This window comes from Xyrauchen texanus, chromosome 49 (genome assembly GCF_025860055.1).
Source record: "Xyrauchen texanus isolate HMW12.3.18 chromosome 49, RBS_HiC_50CHRs, whole genome shotgun sequence".
Lineage (NCBI taxonomy): Eukaryota > Metazoa > Chordata > Actinopteri > Cypriniformes > Catostomidae > Xyrauchen > Xyrauchen texanus.
The window spans coordinates 23,179,203-23,196,658 of record NC_068324.1 but is presented as its reverse complement, the minus strand read 5'-3'; the positions used below and the strand labels follow the sequence as shown (position 1 = coordinate 23,196,658).

Here is a 17,456-nt window from a genome sequence, read left to right as displayed (position 1 = left end):
AAAAAAAAAAAAAAAAAAAAAATCTTATTTGAGTTGTAAAGATGTCTAAATAGTCCTTTAGTGGTAGAATTCGTGTTCGGATGAACTTCTGCACTGAAAAAAAAACAAAACAAATATGAAATACAAAAAATCGAGTAAGATTTACTTGATTTTTATTTAGCACATTTTTGCACAGTTTGTCCAAGTAATTCTCAATGTTAAAACATTAAATAAAATCCTAACTTCAAGAAATAATATTGATTAAAGTGAGTAAAATTAACTTAAACTGAAGTAAATACATACATTTTTACTTACAAATATTATATAAATTATACTTACACAGCACATTTAATAACATATTAATAATCACATTATAATTGACATCCTAACAAACTTGTGCTTAAATATACTATACTTGATATATGGAAGCATCCCACAAGTGAGTTTAATGTATACACATGTATCTATGAGATGACATAAATTCGATTTGCTGGCAACTGAACTTTGTGCAAGCAGACGTCAACATGGTGCCCAAAACATGATGACATTGACAATAAACAGATAAACATTTAATTTTGAATACAAAATGTACTTCAGACTGCACACTGACCGCTCGTCAGATGCACAAAACCGCTTCAGAAGCAGGCGAAAACCTGGCCAGCAGGAGCCATCTCTGCTCTTCAGGACTGTTTTGAGTGTACTGACTGGCAAATGTTCAGGGAGGCTGCAACATATGGCGATTCTACCAACTTGGAGGAATACACAGCATCAGTGACCAGCTACATCAGCAAGTGCATTGATGATGTCACTTTCTCCAATACCATCACCACACGCTCCAACCAGAAGCCATGGATGACTGTAGAGGTGCGCACGCTGCTGAGGACCCGAGACTCTGCCTTCAGAGCAGGTGATAAGGCAGCCCTAAGAACAGCTAGGACCAAACTGTCCTGGCCAATCAGAGAGGCAAAGCTGGCACATGCCCAGAGAATCCACAGTCACTTCCAGGACAGCGGTGACACGCGGCGCATGTGGCAGGGCATCCAGGCCATCACCAACTACAGGACAACATCAGTTGCCTGTGACAAAGATGCCTCCCTTCCAGATGCGCTGAATGACTTCTACGCTCAGTTTGAAGTGCAGAACGACGTGGTGGTGAGGAAGACCACCCCTCCTCCCAACGACCAGGTGCTCTGTCTTACTACGGCGGATATGCGGAAAACTCTATGTAGAGTCAACCCACGGAAGGCTGCTGGACCTGACAACATTCCTGGTAGAGTGCTCAGAGGATGTGCAGACCAGCTAGCAGATGTTCTTACCGACATCTTCAACATCTCTCTGAGCAGCGCCGTCGTTCCAACGTACTTCAAGGCCACCACCATCATCCCCATGCCAAAGAAGTCTTCAGTGTCCTGCCTCAACGACTACCGTCCCGTCGCACTCATCAATCATCATGAAGTGCTTCGAGAGGCTCGTCATGAGGCACATTAAGACCCAGCTGCCCCCCTCAGATACCCAGTTTGAGTATCGTCCAAACCGTTTAACGGACGACGCCATCACCACAACCCTCCATCTGGCCCTCACCCACCAAGACAAAAAGGACTCATACGTTCGAATGCTGTTCATAGATTTCAGCTCAGCATTCAACAAGATAATTCCTCAGCACCTGATTGGAAAGCTGAACCTCCTGGGCCTGGACACCTCCCTCTGCAACTGGATCCTGGACTTCCTGACTGGGAGACCTCAGTCAGTCCGGATCGGGAACAGCATCTCCACCACCACCACACTGAGCACTGGGGCCCACCAGGGCTGTGTGCTCAGTCCACTGCTGTTCACTCTGCTGACTCACGACTGTGCAGCAATGCACAACTCGAACCACATCGTCAAGTTCGCCGATGACACGACCGTGGTGGGTCTCATCAGCAAGAACGACGAGTCAGCATACAGAGAGGAGGTGCAGCGACTAACAGACTGATGTAGAGCCAACAACCTGTCCCTGAATGTCGACAAAACAAAAGAGATGGTTGTTGACTTTAGGAGAGCACAAGGTGAACACTCTCTGCTGAACATCGACGGCTCCTCTGTGGAGATCGTCAAGAGCACCAAATTCCTTGGTGTTCACCTGGCGGAGAACCTCACCTGGTCCCTCAACACCAGCTCTATCACCAAGAAAGCCCAGCAGCGTCTCTACTTTCTTCGAAGGCTGAGGAAAGCACATCTCCCACCCCCCATCCTCACTACATTCTATAGAGGGAGTATTGCCTGGTAGACTATTGCCTGGTTTGGGACTTGCACCGTTTCGGACTGCAAAGACCTGCAGAGGATAGTGAGGACAGCCGAGAAGATCATCGGGGTCTCTCTTCCCTCCATCAAAGACATTTACAAAAAACACTGTATCCGCAAAGCAACCAGCATTGTGGACGACTCCACACACCCCTCAAACTCTTTACCCTCCTGCCGTCTGGCAAGAGGTACCGAAGCATTCAGGCCAGACTGTGTAACAACTTCTTCCCCAAGCCATCAGACTCCTCAATACTCAGAGACTGGTTTGACACACACACACACACACACACACACACACACACACACACACACACACACACACACACACACACACACACACACACACACACATGTCCTGAGTTGCACTTTAATTACTGTCACTTTATAACTGTCTGCTACCTCAATAACTGCTATGTGCTTAGAACAGTATCTCATAGTGTATGTTATGTTTACATTTTTAGAAACTGTCATCTTTTTGCACTACTGTGTAGCTACTGGTCGGTGCTGCACTGTCACTCACTGTGCCTATTGTCCTGTTCATTGTCAGAAATTTCTTGTACTGTCCCGTACTTTTTGCACATGTTTGCACGTGCACTTTATAAGGGTATATAGGTATATATCAGAGTTTCCGCTAGAAAAAAATGGTGCCGGTCAAAGTGACCGGCAGAGGTTTCGTTTTACAGACATTTTGATGATATGCCGGTCAAATATATCGCCTCTTAATTAGTCAAGTTGAGGAAAACTGGAGGCAGTCTATGTAACTTAAAAAATGACATAATCAGGCCGTATAGAATGCAACATATTATTATTAGCTTAACTTTCAAATAGACGAAAAAAAAACATGAACGTCCGATTGGCGTCAATCAACGCCAATTGTTTTTTACTGTGGTTTCACACACATTCACTTTTTGAAACATTGAGGCACGGATGTACCTAATACAAATAAATAAAACATCTCCAGTTAACTAGCAGATCATTCATTTAGTCCGTTATTAAATAAGAGATCTAGCGCTAAAATCTGTTGTTTTTGAAATCAAGCTGAGCGCTCGTGTCCGCTGCTATCAGTTGCATGGACGACGCGCTGCGCGAGTTGCGCAATCTTCACTAGGACGCGCGTTTCAATCTATCGCCGTTGCGGAGACTCTCTATTAATTCCGGTGAAATCACAAAATAAAATGCACACAAACGTGTCCCTGCTTGATATGTAACCATGCACTGATGAACATAGGCTATTCAGTTTTGATGATAGAGAAAAAAACTGCACGAATGCGCGGATTAGAAGCACTGATCTATCTATAATGAGATGTTCCTGATTCACCATCGTCTGGCCTCTGAAAAAAGCTTTTAAAGCTAGTCTGCCTGGGCCTGGCCATATTTGAAACGTCTCACTCAATCGTTCGTTGTTTAGGTCTATATTGCAGCCGTTGGTGTGCGCTTTATTTGAAATGCAGCATGCGATGTTGTTTCATAACTTTCAAACGATAGAGCCTGTTCCTTTATAACATAACAAGAGATCGGTGTATTTTTGCTTTATAGGCCTACATTTTAGGCTTATTCTCAAATTCAGATTGTGTTGGGGGACGGGATTATTAGGCAATTTTAATCGGACAATTTGAATGGAGAGATTTAATTTTGTCGGACATTTAATTTTTTTACCGGCCAATGTCCGGTAATTACCGGCCAATGTCCGGTAATTACCGGACAACGGAAACCCTGGTATATATATATATATATATATATATATATATATATATATATATAGGTATTTTATTTAGTTGTGTAGTCTCATGTGGTCCTGTGTTTGTCCTTTGTTGTTTTTATGTAGCACCATGGTCCTGGAGGAACGTTGTCTCGTTTTGCTGTGTACTTTACTAACTGTATATGGTTGAAACGACAATAAAAACCACTTGACTAGACACAACAAGAAGTTACCAAAGGTAACAACAAAATTAACAATACAAATGGTGTAAATAAACTTGGAAACAGTGAAACCAAGCTAATTAATTGTTCAAGCCCAGTGCATGCTGGGAACACCAGCACCGAAAATGTAAGAAAAATGTACTTATTTTATTTACCTGTGTAATTTACTACAAATAGCGAATAAATAGGCTATGACCAAGGTTTTCTACTTTCGGACTAATATATGATAACACATTGTAAAGATAACAAACAATCATAAATAATTACTTATAAACTTGAGCATTACATTTGACATGTTTGAATGTAGAATTTACTTTATATTTTCAAGTTCATGTTTAAACTAACTTATTCAATGTAGAAAGTAATTAACATTTTCAGCTAAATTAACTTTTAACAAAATCAGTGTGGTTATGGAGTTTACTTGAAGCACTTTGTGGTTAAAAGAAAAAGAAGAAAAGCCTTCTTGTCACGTCCCTTTTGTACTTTTTGTGAATATCATGCAGAAATGACTGGATTGACCATAGGGAGACAAAAGATGTTAAAATATTGGACATGACCAGTGTTGTATGAAATATCCATTTATCATTCTTAACTTAAAATACATTTACAGAAATTGCCTCAAGTAAAATAAGAGAGAATGAGAAAATGATCTTAACAGTCAAGTCCCTTCTTTGAACCTGCTGGAAAAAAGTTAAAAAAGTTCTTATAAAGCCTCTGTTTGCTCTATCTCTCTACTTCTGGTCTTAAATTGTTCCTCTAGGTGGCAGCAAACACTAATATGCATTTATGCATTTGGCAGAAGCTTTTATTGGAGTTAAGTGCCTTGCTCAAGCACACAATGGTTGTGGCAGTGGGGATCGAACCAGCAACCTTCTGCTTAACAGTTTAGTGCTTTTTCCCACTACGCCACCACCACTCATATATATATATTTGCTCTAGCACCTTGAAAGCTAAAAACCATATAATAATATAATATTTTATCATCAGAAATCATGAACATATTCAGATGATTATTTGTTTATAATACTTTTTTTGTTCAACTGATTTTATTTCTTCTTCTAAATATTTAAGACATAACAGTGGATTATTTACCCAAGCAAGCTGAGTCAAGTAAAAAGACTCATTTTGTAGAGTTTGTGGCTATTTGGGACTTATAGAAGCAGTGATCAGAGCACACGTGAGACTTTTTATATATATATATATATATATATATATATATATATATATATATATATATATATATATATATATATATATATATATATATATTTTATTCAAAGTTTCACTTTGAAATTATTTTGATGATTATTCAAACAAAATTATCCAATAATTAATAACTTTAATTTGCATTTATTGTACATTTTTAAACCGGTGTTTATTAGTTTATTATATCTCACTTGAACATGTCAAACATTTAATAAAAATATAATAAACACTGAATTAAAAGTAAAATAACTTTTGAACAAATGAATAATAATAAAAAAACATTTGTGTCTGTTGTCAATGAGTGTTTGTGGGTATCTTTGTGTATGTATTTAGTCATGTGTGTGGAATTATGAGTGTGAATTTGAGGCATAGAGCAAACACATCCTTTATTACAAGCTTTTAAAATTGAAGATAAAAAAGGATCAATTTGATGCTTATGTATAAAGGTAAGGTTAATTTATAAATACATGAAAGTTGTGGAGGATGTCACAGTTGATTTTCCCCCCACTGATTGTGTCTGCCTTACTACACACCTCTGCATACAGCTTTGCATAGATATGATTTTATCACTGCAGTATCATGCTAGCAAGTGAAAACATGAAGTCTTGTGACAATACTTTATGTAGTATAATATGTATTCAAGAATTTTATAGGCTGGTAACATTGTGACAATTTCATATTTTCAATGTATTGTGTACTGTAAATGTGTTGGGTGTGTTGTTGTAATTGACAGCATGCTACAAATGCTGACAAATAAGTTCAAGTTGTTTTATATAGTTTATATTGACATTAATAGTCATTTGGCACCCTGATCTATCTCCATTTAGTAATATCAGTCGACCACTGTACAATATCAGCCAAAATGTTTACCAAGGCACAAATGATACAATTGCATATTTTATGATATACAGTATATAAGATTATAATATTCACAAAGGCCTGGTTTGCATCCATCTCCAGGGAGTTCTTCTTAGCTGTTGCATGAATCCCAATGTAAAGGTTAATTCCAGGCAGCTCCACAGCGAAGATTGGTTGAGCCTAACACACCCAATCATAAACATGGCCCATCCCTCCAAATATTTGGACCACCCGGAGGATCCAATGGCCCATCTTACATCTTTAGGAAGAGCCGGGCCTGGTTCAATCTCTCCCACGAACACATTCTTTGGAATAATGCAAATAAAAGCCAGGAAATATTTGAATCAGATTACTGTCGCCTGTATGTGTTGCTCTGCAATCTTTTTATTAACCGCACAAAGGAAAAGCTTTATTAGTACTGTGTATTATGAATTCAAAGTAATAACAATTAAAGACAAAAACAAACTGGATTTAATAGTTTATTGGCCAATGTGATGACAATTCATATGCAGGTCCAAGATAAGCATGCTAAAAAACCAGGATAAAAAGCCATGAAATCAAGTAGAAATAATGATCATAAAGAAAACAAAAGACAAATACTAACAAGCATAATTATAAAGTTAATAAAAAAAGAGAAGGATTTAAATAAGGCATAAAAGGTTTTAAGATCAAAAACTATTCAAGAACTTCAACATCTACATAAAATATCAGACACTGTGTTTACAGACAACTTGTTCAACTTTCTGCACAGCAGATTCCCAGCTACATATGACCAGTGAAATATTCAGACAGTATGCATTTTCATGAATAACAGTTCTTTAAATGATTAAATAGTGATTTACTTCATATCAGAACCAGTGACTGAGAAAAACAACAACCATTTACATACAAAATATCATGATTTCCAAAAGAAATATTCAAGTCACAAATAACAGCAAAATACATACGCTCAGATTTTCCTTCATCCTCATCATATATGTGTTCAACTAATCCTAACTGGTCCTCATTCATTTTTAATTTATTTTAAGCTTTCATGGCAAAAATGTTCCACAAGCTTTGTGTCAGCATCTATGTATTATTTCCAAATAATGTGGACTCACACGTCTTGCTTCCAAAACACTGAGATTATAAGGACACAAATGACTCCTTCAATAAGTGCTTTGTGCAAAACATAAAATCAAAGTCACAGTGACTTTGTCCTTCTCTGACCAAGACAACACAACACATGCATTGAAAATGGAGTTTAAGTGAACACTCATCCTGGACTGCATATTTAGACAAACAATGGAACATGGAAAAGATATGAGCTCAATTTCTCACTTTGCCGTTCATATCTCAGGAAGAAATTTGGCTTTAAGAGTTTGTTTCCTGCAGATATTTTTTTAAGGTTTAAAGTGCAGATTGTCTTAAACTGTGAACACATTTGAAAATCATAAATAGTGATCATAAGTGTAGTGTGCATATGTAAATATGTATCTACTCTTTTTGGCAAAGACACTCTTTACTCTTTCATTTTCCATTAACTTTCCAGCAAACTTAAAAAAAAAATAAAATAAAAAAAAATTATTATAAGACATGCTCAAAGAATCGGTATAAGTGACGCATCAAGCTGTGAAAGTAATACTGCGTAATAAATTTAGTGCCAGATCTAGTCTTAAATGATTTTAAATGTTTAATTTAAATATTAAAAACAATGTGCTAAATGTAAAATGTACTAATAGTACTTTGTGACAACTCAAATAAAACAGATGTTCCTGAAAATGCCATCTATATATTATTAATTTTATTGTATGGAAGTACTTGATTTAAACTTTAGCTGCATAGTAATGTCTCATTCTTAAACTATATATTGTAAAACATTCATGCAGATGACTATGGTTTTAAGTCATATAATCTTTGGTTACTTAAAGGCATTTTGAACAGAACAGTTTTAATAGCTTTTGAACACTTGTATTCTGAACACATAAATGAATACATAAAAAAGAAAAAAAAAAGAAAATATTGTCACTGTATTTTTGGATAAAGAATACAGTGTCTTTTAATGACAATTAAGCACATTTCTCTCCAATTTGTATAAATTAAAAACAAATATTTAGGGAGAAATGTGCTTTGTCATGAACATAATGTCACAATGGGGAAAAAACTCTTAAATATTCTAAAATTAAACTTAATATGTATACAACTTAACCACAATTATTTTCACGAGACTCTTTAGCAGTCTGACCCTGACACAGTGTTTTCAGAGAATGTGAACAGCCTGTAGTGTTTGTAGTGTCTTACAGTAGACAGAGACAATGAATATAAGAGAGAGTGAGACGACTTGAGAGTGTTTTTTGACAGGAGAAAGTGTCGTTCTGCAAAGACAGCAAATGAGTTACAGCTCAACTTGTGCAGCTTTAGATTGGTCTACTGCACATAAATACATTTGAGGAAGATTGGAACTTCATTTTTCTTGGAAGACTTGTGTCTGAGAGGCGTCCCCTGTATGAGAACTTACACTTGGGTGTCACATGGTGAAAATGAGGAGTCTGAGAAACAGAGGAATGTCACAAAATGATTACCGTTAAGATGTTTGGCATTGTGACATTATTTTCATGATAATTGAGAATATTCTCATAGAAAAGTCACAATATCTCAATGCAAAAAATCTCATTCACATTATTTTAATGAAAAATAAATTATTAAAATGTTAACGTACTTGTGTGATTTTTTTTTACATATGTTCCAGAATATAGATGTCACCATTTTTATCAAGCATTTTTTTCATTACATTAATGAGAATGATATTCTTTGCGCTACAGTATTGTGAATTGTTGATGAGAAAATGATACATTTTCATGAAAATAATGCCACAAACAATGCAAAAAAATCTTGAAAATAGGTCCTTTTCTTTAAGATTGTTTACAATGCAACATTATTTACATGATAATTAAGCACATTTTCACCAAAAATTCTTCTAACTATATTGCAAAAAATCTGTTTCATCACTATAATGAACTGAGTGAGAGCTTCTCATTGGTTTTCAGCTGATGATGTAGTGGTTCAGTGAGATCTGTCTGGGCTTGTGTTAGGCCAGACAGTCTGATAACACCTCAATTTTCATAGGTGAGGCGGCTGTTGTCGGACACGTGCAGTTGTTTATTTCTTCACTGTTCTGGCCATTCTGGATCAGCTGGATCTTGAGTTTCTCCAGCTCATAGTCGTGCAGGTATTCCTGGATCAGGTAACGCTCACGCTTTATACGCGCTTTCACATCTGATGGCACGTCCGGGATCAACCACGCCACAACAAACTTCACCACAAACACCACATGCTGCAAGAAGAGAAGAGTTTTATTGCAGAACAAATTTATTAGCATTTTAATATTTGTGACAAAAATATGTAATTACAGAAAACATATACAGGCAGATTCTCATATAGCATGAATTTTTGCCAGATTTGAATCCTGTTAAAATATTTAAGATGTTAAAAGTGATGTCATTTCTGCACCACTAGTTTCACCAAATCGAATGGTAAAAATAGTGTCTTTCAAACAGGTTTCTGAACACTCCCCTCATCTGCCATTGTTCAGCAAACAGATAGTCCGGCCCCCTAAGTCATGCCATTGGTTGAATCAATGTTGCTGTGTCGGGCTGGAAGGGATAGTCAAGTCAATTCAATTTTATTTGTATAGCGCCTTTCACAACACACATCGTTTCAAAGCAGCTTTACAGAATATCAGCATTAACAGATGATAAAACTGTAATGTCTATAAAGTCGATTAATCATCATTGTGTAATTTAGATAAAATACGATTTTTAATAGTGTTTAAAAATAATTAAATGATAATTGTATTAATAACCCCAGTGAGCAAGCTGTAGGCGACTGTGGCAAGGAACACAAAACTCCACAAGATGTAGATTAATGGAGAAAAATAACCTTGGGAGAAACCAGACTCACTGTGGGGGCCAGTTCCCTCTGGCTAACATTATGAATGTAATGTAAATATTAATTATGTATAGGTAAAATCATGGTTTAAAATTATTAAACTAAGTGTTAAGGGTCAGTGATTAAACATCGATTGTGTTTGAACTGTAAGATTAATGACCAAAGTCTTTGAAGTCCATCTTGATTAATTGCAGAAGTTCACATAGATGCAATTGTCCTTGTTAATTGGCTGATGAAGGCTTTTGTTGGCAATAGTTAGTCTAAGCATTTCATTTCAAGATCGTAGTCCATAAATAGACCGAGGTGATGCAGGTTGGAGTTGGCATCATTTCATCCTCTGAAGTCCGTCATAATAGATTGAAGTGATGTTTGGCTGGCACCGGCTGCATTTAGTCATCATCATTCTGCGACATGTAGCAGTGGAGTCCAACATGAAGCAGGAATGGTGCTGGATCCAGCCGGTTCTGGTGACCTCAGGATAGGAGTCCCGAGGTTGAGACAGGAAAACAAATAATAAGATGTAAGCGTAGATGCCATTTAATTTATTGCAGAGTTAGAGATCATGCTCAATGTTTCTAGTTTCTGGTTCCGGCAGACCCAACTAAAGCAGTCTAATTGTGGGTTGGAGGATAAATTAGGTGTATGCCTGGCTAAATAGATGAGTCTTTAGTCTAGACTTAAACTGAGAGAGTGTGTCTGCATCTCGAACATTGTTTGGGAGACTATTCCATAGTTTAGGAGCCAAATATGAAAAGGACCTTCCTCCATTAGTGGATTTTGATATTCTAGGAACTATTAATAGGCCAGAATTTTGTGATCTTAATGAACGTGTTGGAATATAGCGTGGTAGAAGATCACTTCAGTACTGTGGAGCTAGACCATTCAAAGCTTTGTACGTAGTTAACAGAATTTTAAAATCAATACGGAATTTAACAGGTAGCCAATGTAACGATGATAAAATGGGGCTAATATGATCATATTTCTTGGTTCTCGTCAGCACTCTTGCTGCTGCATTTTGAACCAATTGAAGTTTATTTATTGATCTTGCTGGACATCCTCCCAGTAATGCATTACAATAATCTAGTCTTGAGGTCATGAACGCATGAATTAGTTTTTCGGCATCAGCAACCGAGAGCATATGCCTTAATTTAGCAATATTTCTGAGGTGGAAGAATGCTGTTCTACAAACATTTGTAATTTGATTTTCAAAGGACAGATTGGTATCAAATATAACACCATTAGTTCTTCGCTGTTGAAGATGATGTAACAGTACATCCATCTAGAGTAAAATTATATTTTAGTGGCTTATTTTTAGAGTTTTTTGGTCCAATAATTAGAACCTCTGTTTTGTCAGAATTGAGTAGAAGGAAAGTTCTGGCCATCCAATGTTTTATTTCATTAATACACTCTGCTAATTTTGAGAATTGTAAAATATAAAGTTGTGTATCGTCAGCATAGCAGTGGAAACTTATTCCACGATTCCTGATAGTATCTCCCAGGGGAAGCATATACATGGAGAAAAGCAGAGGCCCTAAAACTGATCCCTGTGGCACTCCATATTTTACTTTTGTTTGGTTTGACAATTCCTCATTTACATAGACAAAGTGGTAGCGGTCTGCTAAATATGACCTAAACCATGCTAATGCCACTCCACAAATTCCATCATAATTCTGTAGCCTATTCAAGAGAATGTCGTGATCTATCGTGTCGAATGCAGCACTAAGATCTAAAAGCACTAGGAGAGAAACGCAGCCGCGATCAGATGATAAGAGCAAGTAATTTGTAACTCTGATAAGTGCAGTCTCTGTACTGTGTTGAGGCCTAAATCCTGATTGAAATTCTTCATATATACTATTTCTCTGTAGAAATGAACATATTTGGGAGGATACTACCTTTTCTAGTATTTTTGACATAAACAGGAGATTTGAAATCGGTCTATAATTAGCAAGTTCTCCAGGATTAAGTTGTGGCTTCTTAATTAGCGGTTTGATAATTGCCATTTTAAAGTTTCTTGGGACATGTCCTAAGCATAGCGAGGAGTTAATGATATTAAGAAGAGGTTCTGATATTACAGGAGATACCTCTTTTAACAGCTTAGTTGGTATAGGATCTAACAAACAAGTTGTGGCTTTTCATGTTTCGATAAGTTTTGTTAGCTCTTCATGACCTATGATAGCGAAGGATTGAAGTTGCACATGAGGGAAATTATTCGACACTGTTTTCTGAGGTGCTATGACAGATGATTGCATAATTCCAATTTTATTTCTGATTATTTCAATTTTATCTGTGAAGAAATTCATGAAGTCATTACTCGTGAGCTGTGACGTAATATCTGGTTCGGTTGAGGCTTTATTCCTAACCAATTTAGCCACAGTACTGAATAAACATCTAGGATTGTTGTGGTTATTTTCTATGAGTTTACTAAAATATGCTGACCTGGCAGCTTTGAGTGCGTGTTTGTAGCTACAGACACTATCCTTCCATGCACCCTGAAATACTTCTAATTTTGTATTTTTCCACATGCGCTCCATTTTCCGAGCTGCTCTCTTGAGAGCATGAGTGTGATCATTGTACCATGGTGCAGGGCTTATTTCTTTAATTTTCTTTAATCGAAGTGGGGCGACAACATCAAGGGTGCTAGAGAAGACTGCATTTAAATTTTTTGTTACTTCATCAAGTTCTTCTGGGCTTTGGGGTTTATTGAGTATATGAGATAGATCTGGAAGAGTATTAGTGAAGCTATCTTTAGTGGTCGAAAGAATAGTTCTACCTGAACGATAGCGTGGTGTAGATTGAGTAACATTAGCTGATTGCAGCATGCAAGAGACGAGGTAATGATCCGAGATGTCATCGCTCTGCTGCAGAATTTCTATATTATCAATATCAACTCCATATGAAAGAATTAAATCTAGCGTATGATTATGGCGATGAGTTGGTCCTGTTGCATTTTGTCTGACTCCAAGAGAGTTGAGAATATCGATAAATGCTAATCCCAAAGTATCATTTTCATTATCTATGTGAATGTTGAAGTCACCAACAATTAAGGCTCTATCTACAGTAACTACAAGATCTGATAAAAAATGTGCAAATTCACTAAGGAAATCTGAATAAGGCCCGGGTGATCTATACACTGTAGCAAGGGTAAAGGACGACAGAGAATTTTTATTTATATTTGTATTTGACGGTGTCACCTTAAGCATTATTAGTTCAAAAGACTTACATTTATATCCTGTCCTCTGAGTAACACCAAAAACTTCACTGTAAATTGTAGCAACACCTCCTCCTCGACCCGTCAGACGAGGCTCATGTTTATAACAATAACCTGGGGGAGTAGATTCATTTAAACTAATATATTCATCCGGTTTAAGCCAGGTTTCAGTCAAACAGAGCGCATCCAATCTATGATCTGTAATCATTTCATTGACAATTAGTGCTTTGGTAGAAAGAGATCTAATGTTTAGTAGCCCTATTTTTATATGATGTACATTTTTTATTTGTTTGTTTTGTTCAAGTTTGACCTTAATCAAATTTTTTCTAAATGATTTAGTGAGGGTATTGTGTTTCGTAGTTCGTGGAACATTCACAGTCTCTATGAGATATCTAGGTGATACAGTCTCTATGTGTTGTAGTTTATGTGACCTGTGTGACGTCTCAAGGCAGCTAGCAGACGTTCGGATTAACCAGTTTGTCTGCTTCCTGACCTGGGCCACATTTAGTCAATTAATATCATTATTAAGTCTATGAGCCAAATTACTAGAGAGGAGAGCGGCACCTTCCCTGGAGGGATGGAGTCCATCTCTCTTTAGCATGTCAGGTCTACCCCAAAAACTTTTCCAATTGTCTATAAATCCTATTTTATTCTGCAGACACCACTCAGACATCCAGCCATTCAGTGACACTAATCTACTATAAACCTCGTCACCACGACGAGCAGGGAGGGGACCAGAGCATATTACAGTGTCTGACATCGTTTTTGCAAATTTGCACACCTCTTCAACATTATCTTTAGTGATCTCCGACTGGCGAAGCTGGACATCGTTAGTGCCGACATGGATAACAATTTTAGAAAATCTACGTTTAGCATTAGCCAGCACTTGTAAATTTGATTTGATGACAGACACTCTGGCCCCCAAAATGCAATTAACAATAGTGGCTGGAGTCTCTATTTCCACGTTCCTTACAATAGAATCACCGATAACAAGGGCTCTTTCAATATGATTCTCAGTGGGTGTATCACTGAGTGGGGAGAATTTATTGGAAACCCTAACAGGAGCGGGAGATTGGTGTCTCTTTGCTGAACGAGTATGCCGCCGAGACGTCACCCAAATGCCCTGCTGCAGGGGCTCTATAACCGGAACCAAAGTGTGTGTGTTGCTCTCTGTACTGCCCGCATCCGAAACAGTATCAAACGGCTTCTATTTCTCACTGACCTCTACTAGCGTTCGGATGCCAGTCTCTAACTCATTAACCTTCTCCGTCAGCCTGACTAATTCCTTACATTTATCACAAGTGAATCCCTCACTGCTGACGGAGGAGGCTATTTTAAACGTGACATGCAATGCATGAACAAATAACTTGAGCCGATGCCATGACTTACCGCAAATTGTTTGTTGTTCCTGAGCGGTGAGGGTTTTCAGATTGATTTGAATCCCTCACAAAATTGTTTGTTGTTGGTGGTGGTTGTTCTTGATAAGCGGTGCTTTGAGGTCGATGCAATAATCTGTGTAACGGATACAGGTGGAATATGCACGCAGTTGAATCCCGATAAGAGAATAATACGGGAAGACCCGATGCGTGCTTAAAAATGGCGGATGTTTAAGGATTAAAGGCTACAAACACAGACTCTAGCTAGGTGTCAGCAGCAACCGGTAAAATCCACGCAGATGAAACGGGAGAAAAAGCGGAAGAATCTGAAACGCGGTAAAATGACAAAGGATATAACTATGTACGATGACTATAACGTTGAACGTATGAGAATAAGCAGTGCTAAGCAGGCCACAAACAAACTCTCGTGCAGCGTGCGTGCGTGCTGTGCCGTCAGAAACAGGAAGTCCAATGACGTCAGCCAAAAGTTTCAGAGTAGCTTCCAAAAGTTTCAGAGTAGCTTGAAAGTAGACAGTTGATAGTTTTGAAACCGACACATTGTTCTTTATTTTATTTTTTATTTGATCTCCTTTTCACCCAATTTGGCATGCCCAATTCCCACTGCTTCCTAGGTCCTAGTGGTGGCGTGGTTACTCACCTCAATCCGGGTGGCGGAGGACAAGTCTCAGTTGCCTCACAGCATGTGGAGACTCATGCTATTCTCCACGATCATATATATATATAATTATATATTTTGGATTTATAACCATATATTCAGGATTTACATGTTTATATTCATTTTTATAACTACTGCTGGAGTCAGAAGTTTACATACACCTTAGTCAAATACATTTAAACTCAGTTTTTCACAATTCCTGACATTTAATCATAGAAAACATTCCCTGTCTTAGGTCAGATAGGATCACCAGTTTATTTTAAGAATGTGAATTGTCAGAATATTAGTAGAGGGAATTTTTTTTTTCAGCTTTTATTTCTTTCATTACATTCCCACTGGGTAAGAAGTTCACATACACTTTGTTAGTATTTGGTAGCATTGCCTATCAACTGTTTAACTTGGGTCAAATATTTTGGGTATCCTTCCACAATCTTCTCAAAATAAGTTGCTGGAATTTTGTCCCATTTCTCCACACAGAACTGGTGTAACTGAGTCAGGTTTGTAGGCCTCCTTGCTCGCACGCGCTTTTTCAGTTCTGTCCGCAAATTTTATATCGGATTGACGTCAGGGCTTTGTGATGCCCACTCCAATACCTTGACCTTGTTGTCCTTGAGCCATTTTGCCACAACTTTTGAGATATGATTGTGTAATTTTCCATTTGGAAGACCTATTTATAACCAAGCTTTAACTTCATGGCTGATGTCTTAAGATGTTGAGTGGTGGTGGCGTAGTGGCTAAAGCACAGGGCTGTTATTCAGAAGGTCGTTGGTTCAAACCCCACAGCCACCACCATTGTGTCCTTGAGCAAGGCACTTAACTCCAGGTTGTTCCGGGGGGATTGTCCCTGTAATAATTGCACTGTAAGTCGCTTTGGATAAAAACGTCTGCCAAATGCGTAAATGTAAATGTTGCTTCAATATATCCACATAATTTTCTTTCCTCATGATGCCATCTATTTTGTGAAGTGCACCAGACCCTCCTGCAGTAAAGCACCCCCACAATGTGATGCTGCCACCCCCATGATTCTTGGTTGGGATGGTGTTCTTCGGCTTGCAAGCCTCACCGTTTTTCCTCCAAATATAATGATGGTCATTATGGCCAAATATTGAAATTTTCATTCATCAGACCAGAGGACATTTCTCCAAAAAGTAAGATCTTTGTCCCTGTGTGCACTTGGAAAATGTAGTCTGGCTTTTTTATGGCGGTTTTGGAGCAGATATAGGGCACATTTTTCTGTGGATATAGATCCTTTTCTAACTGTTTCCTCCATCATCTTCACAATGTCCTTTGCTGTTGTTCTGGGATTGATTAACACTCTTCTCACCAAACTACATTCATCTCTAATAGACAGAATTGTCTGCTTCCTGAGTGGTATAATGGCTGCATGGTCCCATGGTGTTTATACTTGCACACTATTGTTTATACAGATGAACATGGTACCTTCAGGAATTTGGAAATTGCTCCCAAGTGGGCCCACCACCTGCAAGGAGAGAAATATGCCCAACGGGGCAATGCCCAACGCATAGCAGGCGAAGGCAGGGGGCTGTGCGGACTTGACCTTGGTTACAGAAACTGGCTTTTGGAACATGGAATGTGACCTAACTGGTAAGGATGGAGCCAGAATTAGTGTGTGAGGTTAAGAGATACCAACTAGATATAGTTGGACTCACCTCTATACACAGTTCTGGCTCTGGATCCAAAGACTTTCTTCTTCTTCGGAGTTGCTCAGTGTGAAAGACATCGAGCAGGTGTGGGTATACTCACAAGCCCATGGCTTGGTACTACAATCTTGGAGTTTAGCCCAGTAGATGAGAGGGCTGCCTCATTATGACTTCATGTGAAAGACATCGAGCAGGTGTGGGTATACTCACAAGCCCATGGCTTGGCACTACGATCTTGGAGTTTAGCCCAGTAGATGAGAGGGCTGCCTCATTATGACTTCATGTTGCTGGGGAAAATCTCTGACTGTGTTCTGTGCTTATGCACTAACCACAGTCCAGAGTATTCAGCCTTCTAGGAGACCATA

The 17,456-nt window shown here is 38.1% G+C and overlaps 1 protein-coding gene across 1 annotated transcript in view; it reads right to left on the bottom strand.

The window, feature by feature from the left end:
• Nucleotides 1-6,731: 6,731 nt before the first annotated feature.
• ano5a (anoctamin 5a) overlaps nucleotides 6,732-17,456 on the bottom strand; it is a 76,546-nt gene continuing 65,821 nt past the window's right edge. The window contains exon 20 of the mRNA XM_052123004.1: nucleotides 6,732-9,556. Within this exon, the coding sequence (XP_051978964.1) occupies nucleotides 9,311-9,556 (246 nt within the window). The 3' untranslated portion in view covers nucleotides 6,732-9,310. The remainder of the gene's footprint in view (nucleotides 9,557-17,456) is intronic.